The following is a 15,679-nucleotide window of genomic DNA, read 5'->3' as shown; positions in this document are numbered from 1 at the left end:
AGGGCATTTCTTCACCATTACCGTGGAGCTTGGTACACCAGCATGCATTTGATTTGCTCAAGACTGCATTGTGCTCAGCACCAGTTTTGGGCACACCAAACTATGGAAAGGCCTTTGTGTTGTATGTGCATGAATGTGATGAATGTGCTTTGGCTGTATTAACGCAGGAACATGGAGGGAAGAATAGGCCGTCCCTGATCCTGTAGCATGCGCTTTGCCAAGATGTATGCGAGCTGTCGCTGCTGCGTCTGTAAAACAGAGCGAGGGAATGCTCCTAGGCCATGCTTTAACCCTGATGCTACCTCACTCTGTAGATGTTCTACTGAACAGAACTCAAACGCAACACCTCACCTCTGCACGATTAACGAGATATGAATTGATCTTGTTTGCACCGCACAAACAAATTAAGAGGTGTTGTGTTCTTAATCCGGCTGAAATTTTACTTTTCCCGCAAGGTACTGCTTGCATTCACAAAGAGTCACATGACTGCCTTTACACTACTGAACACGAGACAAAGGGTAGAATCGATCTGAAAGATACTCCTTTGAACAATCCACAAGGGGAGCTGTTTTGCAATGGCTCCTGCTTCAAACTCCCGGATGGTACATCCACAGCTGTTTATGCAATCACTACATTGAGCACGATTGTGGAAACCAAGAGAATCACGCATAACTCTGCGCATGCCGCAGAGATTATAGCATTGCCCCGAGCTTGTGAACTTTCCGAAGGGCTTACAGTAAACATATATACTGACAGTCAGTACGCCTTTGGGGTGGTTCACAGCTTCGGTAGACTTTGGGCAGAAAGAGGTTTCTTGACCTCACATGGCACTAAAATCCAACATGCTCCTTGATAGTACGGCTACTTTCAGCATTTTCAGTCCCTACTCAGCTAACTATCATAAAATGTGCAGCGCATCAGAAAATTGTAGATCATGTAGGAAAAGGGAACGCTTTTGCTGACCAGATAGCCAAACAGACTGCCACTGATCTCTCTTCAGAAATGTATACTTCAAGGGAAGCCACAATGCTTGCACTTTGGATGAGGGTATTGATTCCGTAAGGGATATCCAAGCCGATGCCACATTAGAAGAGTCTAAGAAATGGGCTCTGGGCTTGGGGAAACTGGATGATGATGGGTGTTGTATGGACAAAGTTGAAGGGAAATGGTTACTCCCTGACGCATATATTATGATGATGGTTGTTATGGCTCAAGGTCCCACACACATATGTGCTCGTAAAATGACTGCAATGTTTGTAAAAAGTATGGGTAAATGACAAAATCCCTAAAATAGCTGAACGCTTTGTTCAGGGATGCATGATTTGTTTGCAGCATAATGTGGGAAAGGGCATATCAACTCCTAGGGGTAGTTTTGGTCTACCTTCTGTTCCCTTTGAGGTTATTCATATTGATTTTATTGAGATGGAGCATTGTAACAGTTTTACATATGTATATGTATTAGTAGTAATCAGTGCTTCCAGCAAATGGGTTGAGGCTTATCCTGTCAAAGATGCCACAGCTATGACCACGGCAAAGCCGATGTTAAAGGAATATTTTCCAAGGTTTGGGTTACCGAGAGTCATCTGGTCGGACAATGGTCCACATTTTATCGCTGCTGTAATTCTGCAGATATGCGCGGGATTACAGATCGATAAACGGTTCCATTCGGCTAGACACGCTCAGAGTGCTGGACTAGTGGAAAGACACACCGGCATCATCAAGAACAAGCTCGCTAAGACGTGTGCCGGCACCAAACTAAAATGGCCAGACGCCTTACCGATCGTGTTATTATCTATGCGAACAACCCCTCAAACTAAGACTGGGCTCTCTCCCTTTGAGGTGGTTATGGGGAGGCCAGCTAATATTTGGAATGTTCCGAAGTCTCGCTCTTTACAAGATGTCGAAAATGTGCTTCTCTCTGATTGCTGTGGCCAGTTAACTAAAAATCTGTATTTGATTTATCATCAGGTGCGAGAGGCTTTACCTGTACGGTACAAGGGTCCCGGTCACAGCATACGACCAGGGGAGTGGGTCCTAGTCAAATCATTTGAGCGATCTTCTTGCCTCGCACCACGTTGACGGGGCCCCTTCAAAGTCCTGCTGGTCACACAGACTGCGGTGCGGGTAGCAGGCCGGAAACACTGGATCCACGCGAGGCACACCAAGAGGATTCTACACCCAGTGCCACACGCTACAGAAGATACAGAACCCCTTACCAGTACTGAAACCAACAATTTCGAAGCAGTAAATAGCATTGAGAGTGTATCAGCGACTCTCCCTGAGCCCGTGAGGCCTGGGGAAACTGCCATTTCGTCTCCACACTCTCCAGCAGTTTCGTCTTTTGAATTTGTTCCGGATCTTGCATCCGATCCTGCTTTGGATTCGTCACTTCCAACGGGAAGAGACAACACGTTGTTCACAGATCACTCAGTACCAGGAAGAACAAGGTACGATCTGCGTCCGAGGAAATAGACTTACTGCACGGTTCGGCTGTGCTATCGAAGGAAATCATCAAAGGGCTTGTCTCTTTTGGCCCGATAATTTGCATAAAAAGGGGATTCTGTTGGCTAGGGTTTGTGGAAGGACTAAGAAAACGCTCGGCCTGGAGGTCGTCAGCAAATAACACTGGTGCTTTCATTTGAAAACTACAATGCCTGCAACCGCTTCCGCTCGTACAGGACTGATAAGAGAACGTGTGACCATCTGCGAGAATGGACAATCCACTGTGTGGGCCCCGGAAACGTATTGCTGTCTTGTGATAATGTTAATTGGTTTCACAATAGTCATTGTTTTAGGTTTCTGGTATTTAGAAGAAGTACATCTGTTTGAGAATTTGTTGCCTACTGAAAATGTACCTACTGTTTCTACTCCCTTTGTGCATCTGCATACTCTATCTCCTAGAGACTCTCAGCACAGACAGAATTATCACAACAACACACTTTTACTCATCATGAATGCTACACATGCCATTTTTAACAAATCCAATTGCTGGGTCTGCTCACATTTACCGCAACATGGGGATAAGGGGCTAGGTTGGTATATTAATCCTCTACCTTTGACAACTGCATGTTATGCTTCTCTTAGAGCACTATTCTTTGGCCGATGGAACGATAGCATCTCAGGGAACTTCGATGGGACTAACTTGAACGAGTTCGAAAAATGTGTTCTGACGCCCCTGGGATGCTCGCTTTTTGCAAATAGGAGTAAGCTTAACGTTGCTTCCATTAGGCCGTCTGATAGACTGTCCCGTCCTTTTCAATCTTTGATCTCTTTTAAGATGGCTCCTATAGGCAATAAGGATGCCACGCCTCCTTCTTACACTGTTAACCATAGCCCCGATTCAGTTTCTTTCTACATTCAAAGGAATGGTACTCAGTTAATGGGTGATTCTAAAGGTTGCGCCAACGTTGCGAATTTGACTGGTGAGGACAGACCTTTGTATGTAGGCGAACCTGTCTACTTTGTTTGCGGTAATGTAGCATTTCCATGGTTACCCAGGGATTGGCAGGGAACTTTTTATTTAGGGATCCTGTTACCCGGGGTATTCATTGCAAGTACTGTAGAGATTTCAAAGGCTCGTCGCGGCGAGACGAGAATGGTGACACTTCAGCACAAGTTCTGGGTAATGTAGCTAAATCCTTTGTGCCATTTTGAGGACAAATAATGAACTCTGAAGATATCGGGAGACTAGCGAGAGTACTGGAGAGGACCATCAACCGGACCACTGACATACTCTATAATATGACTCTAGAACAGAAAGCAATAAGGTTAGTAGCACTTCAGAACCGGATGGCATTAGATGTCATCCTGGCTGAACGTGGAGGGGTATGTAAATTAGTGGGGTCCACTTGCTGTGTTTTCATGCCAGATTCCTCCCCAACTATCTTCAAGGCAATACAGAATCTGCATGTCCTAAATTCAGAAGTGCATGTTCCCGAGGGAAATTGGGATCTTAGCGCTTGGTTCTGGGACTTCTTGCGATCTTGGGGATGGAAACTACTTTCGGTCTTGCTGATTATTTTGGGCATCCTGTTGTTTCTTTGTTGCTGTGTACAATGTCTCCCTGGTAAGTGCTCGATGCTAGGAGGATGTTGTGCACAGGCGATGGGTTCATTAGGACGCAAAGTATACTCCACAGAGAAGAACTCCAATGAATATGTGCTGAAAGAAATCTTAGTAACTGATATTATGGCAATTGACATCTCTGATAGTGATTCAGGATGTATGGACATTGAGACGTGGAGTTACTCACGAAGTGACTAGAAAGTAGTTTAGTGCTTGGCTTAGGCCAAAAGGAGGGTTTGTCTAACGGGTTATTATATCGTGCTTCCTTTTATTGTATATATTGGCCTAAGCCCAGTCGCTCTGGGAAGAAATCCGCGTTGCAAGGTTCTGGCCTTAGATCGATTGAGCCGCCATTTTAGGTTCATCCGCCATTTTGATTCTCGCTCCAAAGTCACCCTGTTTTCTAAAATGGTGGACAGTGTTCTTCTGTTTGTGACATGGTCTTCTTGACCTCTGTATGCAAGTTAATGCCTAAACTGCCCTTAGGCCAAATGTTAGGGTCATGTAATGAGACCTTGTCCTTCGTTGACCTATAGATCGAGGATTACCTGTGCCAACGTAACTGATCCGCGAGAATATATTAAGCACAATGTTGTGCAAATACTAAACGTGAACCCTTGTTGAACTGCACTGTATTAAAATATGTACTAAGGCTTATGTTAGATCCGAGAATATACTGTTGCTATTGTGATTTGTTGAATATGTAAACTGAAGGTGATCCATATGCATATAGCTGGGCGAGTCAGAGATGAACTCGGCACAAACCCTAGATTGGGAATTATTAACGTACAGAGGGGCTGAACATCATGTTACAAAACTGTATAAAAGAGCGAATATTCTGATGTACAGTCCCACTCACTTCTCACATCGAACGGGCTGGTATTCGTTGTGATGTACTGAGGGCCAGATAGCTATCTGATACTTTGTTCCTTTGAAAACTGTTCAGTTACTTTGAATAAACATCTGCGTATCCTTGTAAACCCACGTTTGGTGTATTTCCTTTTGTGGTACTCAGCCTCGATATTTCCTTTTGCTTTTACAGATGCAGGATGATGAATATGCGGTATTGCCACACAGCATCACACATATTCCCCGAAGAAGCACCACATTACCTTTGACTGCCTACCTGAATTGTTAGTCTTCGGCAGCCATCAACCTTTCGGGATTAGAACACTGCACTTGTAGACTTGTTCCCATACAAACGGGATGTTTTATACACACGTGATACACAGCTCCACCAATACAGTCGTCTGGGCCCACTGTGGATGCAGACTACCTCGGCTCACATCCCCCCACACAGTTGTGTTACCAGTTCCCATGACAACGACACCCTAATTCACTGACTTTGGCTTGCATATCTGTGCGCATCTTGAGAACGAGCATCCCTGTCAAGGCTGCACATTTACAACTATCGATCCAGGTGGATTAATTCCCAAAGGTAAGAACTATTATAGTCCAGCAATAGTGTTATTTCTCCGCCCCTTCTACCACCAGAGGGCTATGTTCGTCTGACGCAAACTTTATTTCCCTGCCTAGACGAACTAACTATGATCACTAAGGAGCACTGCCTTCAGCAGTAACACACTGAAAGAAGTGAGAGTGTGCCAGGACAGTTACAAGGGGAATCCAGAGGTCTGTACCGACCTGCATGAACACACATGAGACCCTTGGCATAAACAGCATGCCACGTTTGTAGTCACTCATTGGAAGTGGGGGTGAACCGACAAGACTTTGATCCTCACAGTTCATACATTGGCCACCATGCAGGCCCTGCACACTCTACAAATTCAGGGACGGTGTTTCTGCTCTAGTGCTCAGACGCACCCATTACTTTCACTACCACCATGTATGGGATGCAAGCCCATTACACAGGGTGGACTTACCCACGCTACACAGGGGAACCTAGCTAATATATACCATGACCACATTAGCCCCAATGAGGCATACTCCCAAACCAAACATGGTCCATATTTCTCTTTCAGGCACGGTTGAGCCTTTCCAACTCCCCTGCTTTCTGGCTCATCACCCGGATTTGTACATTTAATTCACAAGTGTTGACTGCCCTTCCGCCGCGACTGCCCTACTGATCAGGGAGGAGCATGCTGGAGTTTATGACTTCCCCTTCACTCTAGGGTAAGTTTTCATTATAGCCAATATGGCCCCTTAAGAATGATACTGTGTTCATTTCTGGCATGTAACTAAAACACACATACTGTGTATTTCACAGGGTCCACAAAGATGCCCTGATGAAGGTGAGATGACCTAGAAGTTTCCTCGCCGAAACGTGCCAAATCAGGGGTCTCCTTGAACCCATTGCGAGATTCCTGTCAAAGATCATTTAGATATTTAGTAACACGTTGGCAGACCCCAACCTAGATATATGGACTTTAGGACTTTGAAGTCCTGACTCAAGATGGACTTTTACCTAGGGGAATAAAACCTTTGTACCTTGGAGTCTCTAAGGTAGGAGAGACACATTGACCCTCATTACGAGTCCGGCGGTAACCCTGCCGGTGCTACCGGCGGGTTGCCGCCGGACCCGTAAAAAATTACTGGCACCTGACTTCTGGGTGCTACCGGGCTATTCCAAGTCCGGTGGCCGGGAAGTCAGGCGCTGGTAATTTTGTTAGTCCCCATTCCCATGGAGTCCCATGGGGACTCGGGAACACCGGCAGCATTAACAACGGTGCCAGTGCTCCCGTGAAAACTCTGCAGGCGGGTGCCGTCCTGCCCGGCAGGTCTGACGGCACCCGCCCGCAGAGTTGTAGTGTACCGGTCCGGAGACAACGTTGCCGGTAGGGTTACCGGCACTGTTGTTTCCGAACCGGCACAATTGTAATGAGACCCATTATGTATTATCCATGGGGCAAATGGCTCTGTCTAACCATGGAGTAATATGTTCTGTTCACAAAGACGCTTCACAAAGTCTAACAAAATGTTCTTTAATTGTAACTCTTCACTGTGCCTTCCTTCGTCTGTATTACACCCTGCAGGCGTTTTTTATTGTTTCTATGCAATATTTAGGACCTTTTTTTTAAAGGTACTGTCCCAAGGGATACACCTGTATGTAAACAAATGTTTTCACAGAAACCTATATAGTGTCACATAGATGAATGACTGTTGATGTCTGATTTGCTGGTTTACTTGGTTCTCGTATTTTGCTAAATTTCATTCATATGAATTGCTTTTTCTTTGACCAAAATAATCTTCTGTGACTAAAATAAATAATGGCCCACTCGAACCAGTAATTGCTCACAGTATTTGTCCTTTTGGATCATCATGCCAGAAATGCTCCACGGGATGTCTGTGTAGATACCCGTACCTATACCCTTTGATTCATAAATAAGTGTAAACTATGTTTTTTCTCCCACGGTGGAACCTATTTATGTATGTGCATGTATGTTACCGCAAGCCACCAGTGGGAGTAGGGGTTACCCCAACCTATGTAAATGCCATGCCAACACCATACACTGCACCCAAACTCCCCTTTCTCCTTTTTTTTTAACATTTACAGCACCAATGTTTTGGTGATAGGTGGCTTACACCACCAAAGCGTCAAGACCCCCCAAAAAAGACCATATGCAAATCACGCTTGGACCAGAAACAGAAGGGGCAGTCCACCTGGAACTGCTCGATCAGTTCCCTTCTGCATGAGCCCAGAAGCAACCCCAGATGTGTTTTGACTCGCTGAGCGTCATCAGTGAGGTGTAGCTTGGGTGCCCAAGCCCAGCAGGCTCATGACCCATGTCTGGGCATACCTGTAGCACTTGGGGCGACTAAAGAAAAACGAATGGATGATGGCTGGAAAGATTTAAGGCCTAAACATGTCTGGGCTTGCTTGTGTTTATATGTGCAGTTTCGGCTGGTCTGCTCCCATTGGTGGCAGTTCCAATACTGATTTGCATATGGCTGATCCCCTTCTGCAATGGCACAGAAGGGCTGAAAATCAGTAGTGTGGCAGGTTACCCAGAGCAATATCAGTGGTAAAGAGTAATTCAAAACCTTCAAGCCATCACATGCTTTGGTTACAGCACACAATAAGGAGCATTGGCGCTTGTGTTGAGACAGTGAGGTGCCATTGAACCACCGATCAAGCTCCATAACACTCCTTGCACCTGGTTGGCTTCTGTGTTGTAAGCCCCTAGTAGGCTTGTCGAGTGAACCTAGAGAACCAGCTGAGATGTCCTGTTCGAAGCCTTCCCCGATGATGCCTTTTTTTCAGCCACTCGTCACATTGTCAAGCCTGGGCCAAACATTTCGTTTCTGCCACCTTCGAGATGCCCATCAAGACTGCAGAGCTGGGCTGATGCTGCATTACCCGAATGTCTTCTAGCCATGCCAGATTGCAGCTATACACCGCATTGCTCTGATCACTTAGAGTTGGCTTGCCACTTTCAAAATGTCCCACTTTAGAAGTGCCAAGAATGCATGTTGAATGGGGAGTCGCCTAAGAAAGACTAAGGTAGTAAACTAGTGGTCTACATGCCCTTTACTGGGCATCCTCGATACCCTAAACCTCCGGAATTTACCCTGTACCGAGAGACTGGTTTGATACCGTTTTATTTACCATACCCAAGATATATGAAGTAACCATTTTGTCATTTTTACATGTTTTTCCCTCCTAATGCAGCCCCAATGTCGGTCTGGGTAAGGTAGCTAGTCTGGTCTCATTTATTCTGCATTTCCTTACCGGGTGTGTGGTGAAGTGCCCAACCTGGTTCTGGGGACCCCTGGCGGGCTTATAAAGGAAGGTGGGCACCTCTCCAAGCTAGCAGATGATGGAGTCGGGGTGGTGTAGGGAGAATCCCCGGGTTGCAATCGCTTGGTCCCGATCACATGACAGGAAATGATATCATGAGGCCCAATGTCTGCCTCTAAGAGACTCTGCTCCTTTACAGGGAAGCAGTAGAATGAATGGCAACAATGCATCTAATCTCCAAAAGCAGCCTTTTTAATCAAAGTGCACAGTGCCCCCTCCCAGCACAGACACATGGCGCGTTCCGGGGAAACCAGCACCTCCTCTGTCTCTAAGACTTTGACTTCTCGGATACTGCCTTCACGTGGATTGCATTGTGCATCAATGACCACTACTCTTCCTTCGCCTGGAACACTGGCGCCTCATCTGCCATCCCCTCCCACGATGTGAACTTCCATAGAAGGAACCTCTTTCCATTCCTAGGAAGAAACCTGGAATCTGATACATGAGTGTGCCGGGATAAGGAAACACTGTCAGACCCTCTGAGACAGCCACCTGATCCCAAGCCTTAAAGACTGACTTTGTTACTGGTTTGATTTATGTAGAGGGCAGTCCATGTGATCTCAGTAGCCCAATAGTATTGACCTCCAGCAGCAAACTCCATTCCTCGCCACTGTTTTGTGTGTCTAATGTTTCATCCAATTCCCAAAGATATGATATGATATGGCATTTGTAACGCGCCTATACACAAGTGTTTCAAGGCGCGATGAGGCAAGGAAGGGGGAACAGAGGGAGGACAGAGACAATGATCTTACTAGGCAAGGTGACATTGAGATTGCTGTGGGAGGGGAAAAGTGCCAGGGGAAAGGGGAGGGGGCAGTGCTGTACATGGGATCAAAACAATAACAAGAAGTGCAGCCAGCAAGTGCAAGGGTAAATGCAGACAGCAGGTGTCCAAAAGTACAGGTCGGGGGACTGTAGGGTTACAGATACAGACCCAAGCGGAAGGGTTGCCGGGAGGCAGTACGGGTGTGCAACTGGGCGGGCAGTGACCTGGGCCCGAAATCAGAGGGTAGCCAGGTGACCAGTGCAGTATCAGACAGGAAATCAGCAGGGGAGAGGAAGAGAGAAGGCAGAAGCAAATAGGAAGGTCTTGAGGTGCTTTCAAACCGGAGATGGTTCTCCTCAAGTTTCAGAGAGGCAGGGAGGCTGTTCCAGAGGGAAGCCCCAGCGACGAAAGAGATCTACCACCAACTCGTTGCTTGGAGAAGCGACTGACCGTGAGGGAGTTGGAGGTGGAGGAGCGAAAGATAAATCTGGAAGGCCAAATCATATTGAGAGATTGGGGCAGCCTATACCAGCTCTATCTAAGAGGGTTGCTAACATTGTTCATCTCCAGTTTGACCAACTCTTGTTCAGGTAGCACAAGCGAAGAGCTTGAAAATAAAACAAAGGTTTTGGAAGAGCATTGCTCTTTTCGATGTTAATTCTCCCAAACCAAAATGTCTTCCAACCCCCATTTCTGAAAGGATGGAGTGAAAATAGTTATTGGCTTCCTTTAATTATTCTGTAGTAAATGGGATCCATACCACCTCGTATTTGATATTTGTCGGTGCCCAATTGTAACCCACCTTGCCTGAAAGTCTCCTGCAATCCGTCTCCATAATGTCCATGCCCAACAGTTCAGACTTGGCGTGTGGTTAATCTTAATTCCAGGGGCCTTGGAGAATGTGCAGTCTTATTCCAGAGGGCCATAAGGATGAAAAAGGATAGAAGAGGGAAGCCACAATGTCACGATCAAGCATTGCTAATGTATGCTTCACATAGGCAAACATAATTGCTTTAATAGCAGTGTTGGCTCTCACTCTTTTGTGCAAAAGGCTCTGTCAAAAGGGAAAGCAATAAAGGGGAAAGCGGGCACCCCGAGGTGACATCGCGTTTTAGAGATACCACTTCTAGCAATCGGCGATTCATTCGGAACTGCATAATTGGATCAACGTAAAGAACTGCAGGCATGCAGCTGCCTCCAAAGACCCTGGTATATAGGGACTTCTCTAAAAAAAAGTCCCAGTCCACCCTATCAACTGCTTTCTCAGCATGTAAAATCAATAGAGTGTCTGGGCCAGAGGGAAATCTAACCATCTTATCCATCTTATGAATATGATCAAAAGGTTGTCTGCCGATTACAAACCACAATTGGTCTGCATGGATGTGCTCCGACAAAACCTTTTCCTACTGGGAGGCGAGAATAACTTTGACTTTTAATAAAGCATTAGGTTTGGAAGTGCCACAGAGATCTTGGTCTTTCCCTACCATAGGTATTAAACTAATAGTCACCACGCTCATTGTAAAAGTGGCCCTACTCGACTATGGGAGCAAATGAAAAAGTTCTATAAATGGACACCTGTGTCCCTTGCCCCTCCTGCGCTCTCCACGGATTCTGCTCCTTTACTGTCCTTGCCCTCTACCACTGGAACACCCCCTCCCCACCAAAAATAAACTACGGTCCAGGCTTCAAGTCTACTTTACAAAAGAACACCTCCCGTCTCTGTAAGGAGTGCTTGAGTTGTGCAGTGATAGCAACCCTCACCCTAAATCCCTCATGAGTGCTTGAGTTGTGCAGTGATAGCAACCCTCAACCTAAATCCCTCATGCCCCCACCAGCTCATAATTATCCGACCTACATGCTGCCTTATTAACATGCTTTGCGCTGTCCTCATTCTACGTGCTCCCCACCACAACCAACTGGCATGTGTTGTGACAAATTTCCATATTGAAGGTTGGGTGAGAGGACTGAGTTGGCCTTGGGGGCAAGGTGCCACACGCTCTGTGATGCAGGTCCCAAACAGGTTTACGGAGGATCCCATAGACTCCCCCAGTCCATCACCAGACTTAAGCGCAACTCTAGTACCGGTGCAGTGCCCTCTCCAAGAAACCTCAGATCTGCCCAGACACAAAAACCACATTACTCAGCATTGTAAGGGGCGCGAAAGGTGTCACGGAGTGTGCATGTATCACACAATGCCAGACGTAAAATGCTCTTCCCAACATTAGGGCTCTTATAAGGATATACCAAAGCAGTCCTCACAGGGTCAGCGTGGTGCATACAAAATGGACTCAAATGAGGTCAGGATAGTCTTGGCAAAAATATACATCAGAGTCTTTCGAGTAGGTTCAAGAAAAGTGCACACACACGTTCTTTCAGTTCTCGTTGTGGTAAGGTCTTTGTCCAGCCCAGCGGGTTCATATAATAAAAACAAAATGTGGGGTGTGTGCCCAGAGTCCCCAATATGACATTAAGAATGTGCAGAGTAAATATCTCTTTTGGTCATTTCAGTCCAAATGACGAGCCTCTGATGTTCGTAGCTTCCTTGGCAATGTTGTGCAGTTTGGGGACAGTGGAGGAGTCTTCAGGGATCCCAGGTCTGCGCAGGAGCCTGGTGGGGTATTCTCTAGTTCAGGGGTCTGCAACCTTTGGCTCTCCAGATGTTCTGGACTACAGTTCCCATCAGTCCTAGCCAGCATAGCTAGTGGTGAGGGATGACGGGGTGTAGACCCCTGCTCTAGTTGATGTTGCACTGCAGCAGGCCTTAGATTAAGGTGCTGAGACACAAGAAGACAGGGCTCATTCACAGGGTCATGCCCCAGAACAGAGACCTACACGAGTGGAGACACTTGGAAAGAAGAGAACCTTTCATAAGTCATTGGGAAAGGCGGGGCTATTCTAGGGTCCTTGGCTCTACCATACGGTCATTGGGAAGCTCCCCCAGATTCCACAGAGTTTGAAACATTCCATCACCTACCAGAATACTAGAGAACCAAATCCTAAACCAGGAGGTGAAGGACCAGACCTGTGGAGAGAAGTATAGTGCAGGAAACGCTTACAGCGAGAAGATGGGTCTGGGAAAACACTTAAGCCCGAGAGTCTGGAAACCCTGAAGCCCTATTTCTCGGCCAAAGGCCTTTTTGTGGTAGCAGAATACAGGACATAGATTCACTCTGAACTCGAACTCTGGAACACTTTGGACAATGGAGGAAGCCAAAGTATTGCATTGCACATCCCAAATCTTTTACCATGTTGTTATTTTGTCCCATCTTGTATCAGTTCCCGTAATGCAAGTTTAGTTCCTGAAATGTTTGTTTTAGTCTAATTTATGATCCCTGTCACACTGGTGGCAGCCCCTTTCTCCTTAGCCTTTCTACCATCTACTAAACACCTGTGTAAGCAGAGATACCTCTGCAGTCTCTCTTCCTACTTCATGGGTCCTTCTCCACGCCCGCCCCTTTGGTCCTCACTGTTCTCCTTTCTCTTGGGTCTCTCTCTTCCCCACCCTCTTGGTTCACGCTCTCGCACACCCTCACTGTCTCTCCCACTCTGTATCTCTCGCTCTCTTTCCCGCTCTCTCTCACTCGGTTTCTCACTCTCTATGAATTCTGTATTCACGAGTGGAGCAAAGCGTGCAGGTCACTGGCGTTGTGCAGCCACCCTTCACCAAATCCCTTAAGGGGCCATGTGACAAGGCTGTCTTCTGCGCATGACATTGTGGGGGGAGCAGGGGATGCTCTCATCAACGCCCAGGGGCTCAGCATCACCTGTGTTGTGGCAGCAGCACCCAGCCCTCTTCGCGACCCCTCCATTCACAAATATTGTCAGACAAGGAGGGGTGTAGTGAAGACCACCCAATATGTATGGCCCCTGATTTAGAGGTAAGGAGAGACCATAGCCCACCAGGACTCTGGGGAAATGCAGTGGCATGAGGAGCTTTGAGTATAGCACACGACCCCCTCCTCCCCGCCCACACATGTCGAGACCCTAAACCAGACTCTCGAGGTTTTCTGCCCACCCTGCGCAGAAATCCTATGCAAAACCTCTAGTCTAGAGCCCTGCTGAAAAGAAAAACCCCTGTGGGCAGAAAGGAGCACCTTGTGTTCAGTCAATTCAAAATTCGAAGGGACTTCCATTCTACCACAGCGAAACAGAACTGGGTTCAAACTAACCGAGTGTGCTGCGCCTCCCGCCCCCCTCGGTCTTGGGTTGGCTTTGTTAGAGCCTGTGGAGAGGTACCCACCGCGCAACTCCGGATGCTTACCTGGAATGCAGAGATGAAGTGGTGCGTGGTGACCATTAGTCCGCCCCACAGACACCACAAATGGGACATAGAAGGCAGCCCCACTGATAGCTCGGACCGTGGGGCCGCATTACTGCACGCGCCACAATATGGCGCAGCTGGGAGCCCTGTAATCCAGCCACGAGGCACCCAATGACACAGGTGCACAGTCCCAGGGCCACTGCTGAAAGTAGTGTGAATCACGCAGTCCGCGTTTGTTATATCCACGAGATCCGGGTCACTCCTTCTTCCTTAAGGGAAAGTATGGCTGCATTATTCATTTCAGGAACATCTGTGACATTTGTATTAATTTAAAGAGCACTCGGACAGTTGGATAAATATTGGGGGATGCTCTAATGAAAGAATCGTAGTAGGTTCCAATATAGTTTCATTAAATAGGGATTACCACAATCTTTGCTGTTAAGAAGGTGGTTAAAGGCATGGGAGACTCATCATGGTAAAGCCTGAACTGGTCATTTCCTGCATCGCTGTATCTGGCCTTTTTGACCCTGTGCCGAGCACCACCGAGTTGCCCTTTGGGCATGTGACAATCCCTACCCAGTAACCTCATTCCCTGAGCATCGCCTTTGGCTATGACCTCCCTCCCAGTCACCCAGATAGCATTGGCGCAGGCCAATAGCCATTTTGTCCAGGGCAGGGGTGTTGCTAGGTCTGGAAAAGATCAGTGGCAAAGCTAATGTCGGGACTGGCGGAATTTCGGGGATAGCTATCGCCTTCTTGGTTGTAACCCCTGAGCTTCTATCCGGGGCTACAACCAAAAGACCCAGGGCTATAGCCCCCTCAGCCCCCCAATAGCAACGTCTCTGGTCCGGGGCATGGTACGCCCAAGTCAACCCGTTACTGGACCTGGCATGACACGTATGCCACCCATATGACCTGTTCCCTACTTCCACCTCAGTGCTTTGAACCAACGTTAATCCAGCATAAATCCTGTGGCCTACCTACCACCTCATACTTTCTGGGTTATGCCTACCAGAACATCCAAAATCTAGGCCTGGAAATGCTGATGAGGGAGTCCTTTGTACTCCCTACTTTGACTTTTTTTTGCATCCCTACAGCGTTTAGACAAAAAAACCAGCTACTTAATATATGATATAATAGGTTATTTATAACGCGCGTAATACCCAGAGGTTTCCAAATGCGGACCAGGGGATCAAACCTGTGGTGTTCAGTGTCGTCTTATTTCTGAGGCGAGCATGTTGCCACTGAGCTATCCTCCCGAGACGACTGCAACACAATCACTTGATGTATACGCGAAATGCACAATAAATAAATATGTCCCCCCCCCCCCGCCCTCCTGTCAGTGCCTCCTTTTCACTTGGCCAGACACTATGATCACACAAGTTTGTAGCCCTGCATCCACAACGAGGAATCAGTTCCCTCCATAACCAACTTGCGCGCTCACTGTACATGAGAGAAATGTCCTCAAGGCACCGCAATGCAGTTGTACTCACACAACTTCCACTCGGTCACATCGGTTAGAGGGCCAGAATATTTCCAACTTCCGAGAGGGCGCTGCCGGGAAACGGTCTGCACTTCTCCCCCCACAAAGGCACCGCTGCCCTGGACCTCCAATGGACATCCCTAAAGAGGGGACATTAGAACAAAGAAACACTTTATTTATTTCATACTGCTGCGAGCTCCACAGAAATGAGGTCAAGATTGGGTAAAGGTTGACTTTGTGTATTATTTTGAAACGTTCATTTCCACCGAGTATCCTCTATAATTGGGCGCTCTTCAGGTGTGTGAACGTCCATGTGCACGTGCTTGGCATATGCAGTGGCGCGGC

The 15,679-nt window shown here is 47.2% G+C and overlaps 1 protein-coding gene across 1 annotated transcript in view; it reads right to left on the bottom strand.

The window, feature by feature from the left end:
• Positions 1–15,679, bottom strand: part of LOC138511067 (C-X-C motif chemokine 11-like) — a 98,490-nt gene that overhangs the window by 47,998 nt on the left and 34,813 nt on the right. Inside the window, exon 2 of the mRNA XM_069626567.1 lies at positions 15,345–15,474. Coding sequence (XP_069482668.1) covers positions 15,345–15,474 — 130 coding nt within the window. The remainder of the gene's footprint in view (positions 1–15,344; positions 15,475–15,679) is intronic.

The sequence above is a fragment of the Ambystoma mexicanum genome, chromosome 6p (genome assembly GCF_040938575.1).
Source record: "Ambystoma mexicanum isolate Mex_15411 chromosome 6p, UKY_AmexF1_1, whole genome shotgun sequence".
In the NCBI taxonomy this organism is placed as follows: domain Eukaryota; kingdom Metazoa; phylum Chordata; class Amphibia; order Caudata; family Ambystomatidae; genus Ambystoma; species Ambystoma mexicanum.
Note: the sequence above shows the minus strand (reverse complement) of the source record. Positions and strands in the feature narration are given on the sequence as shown.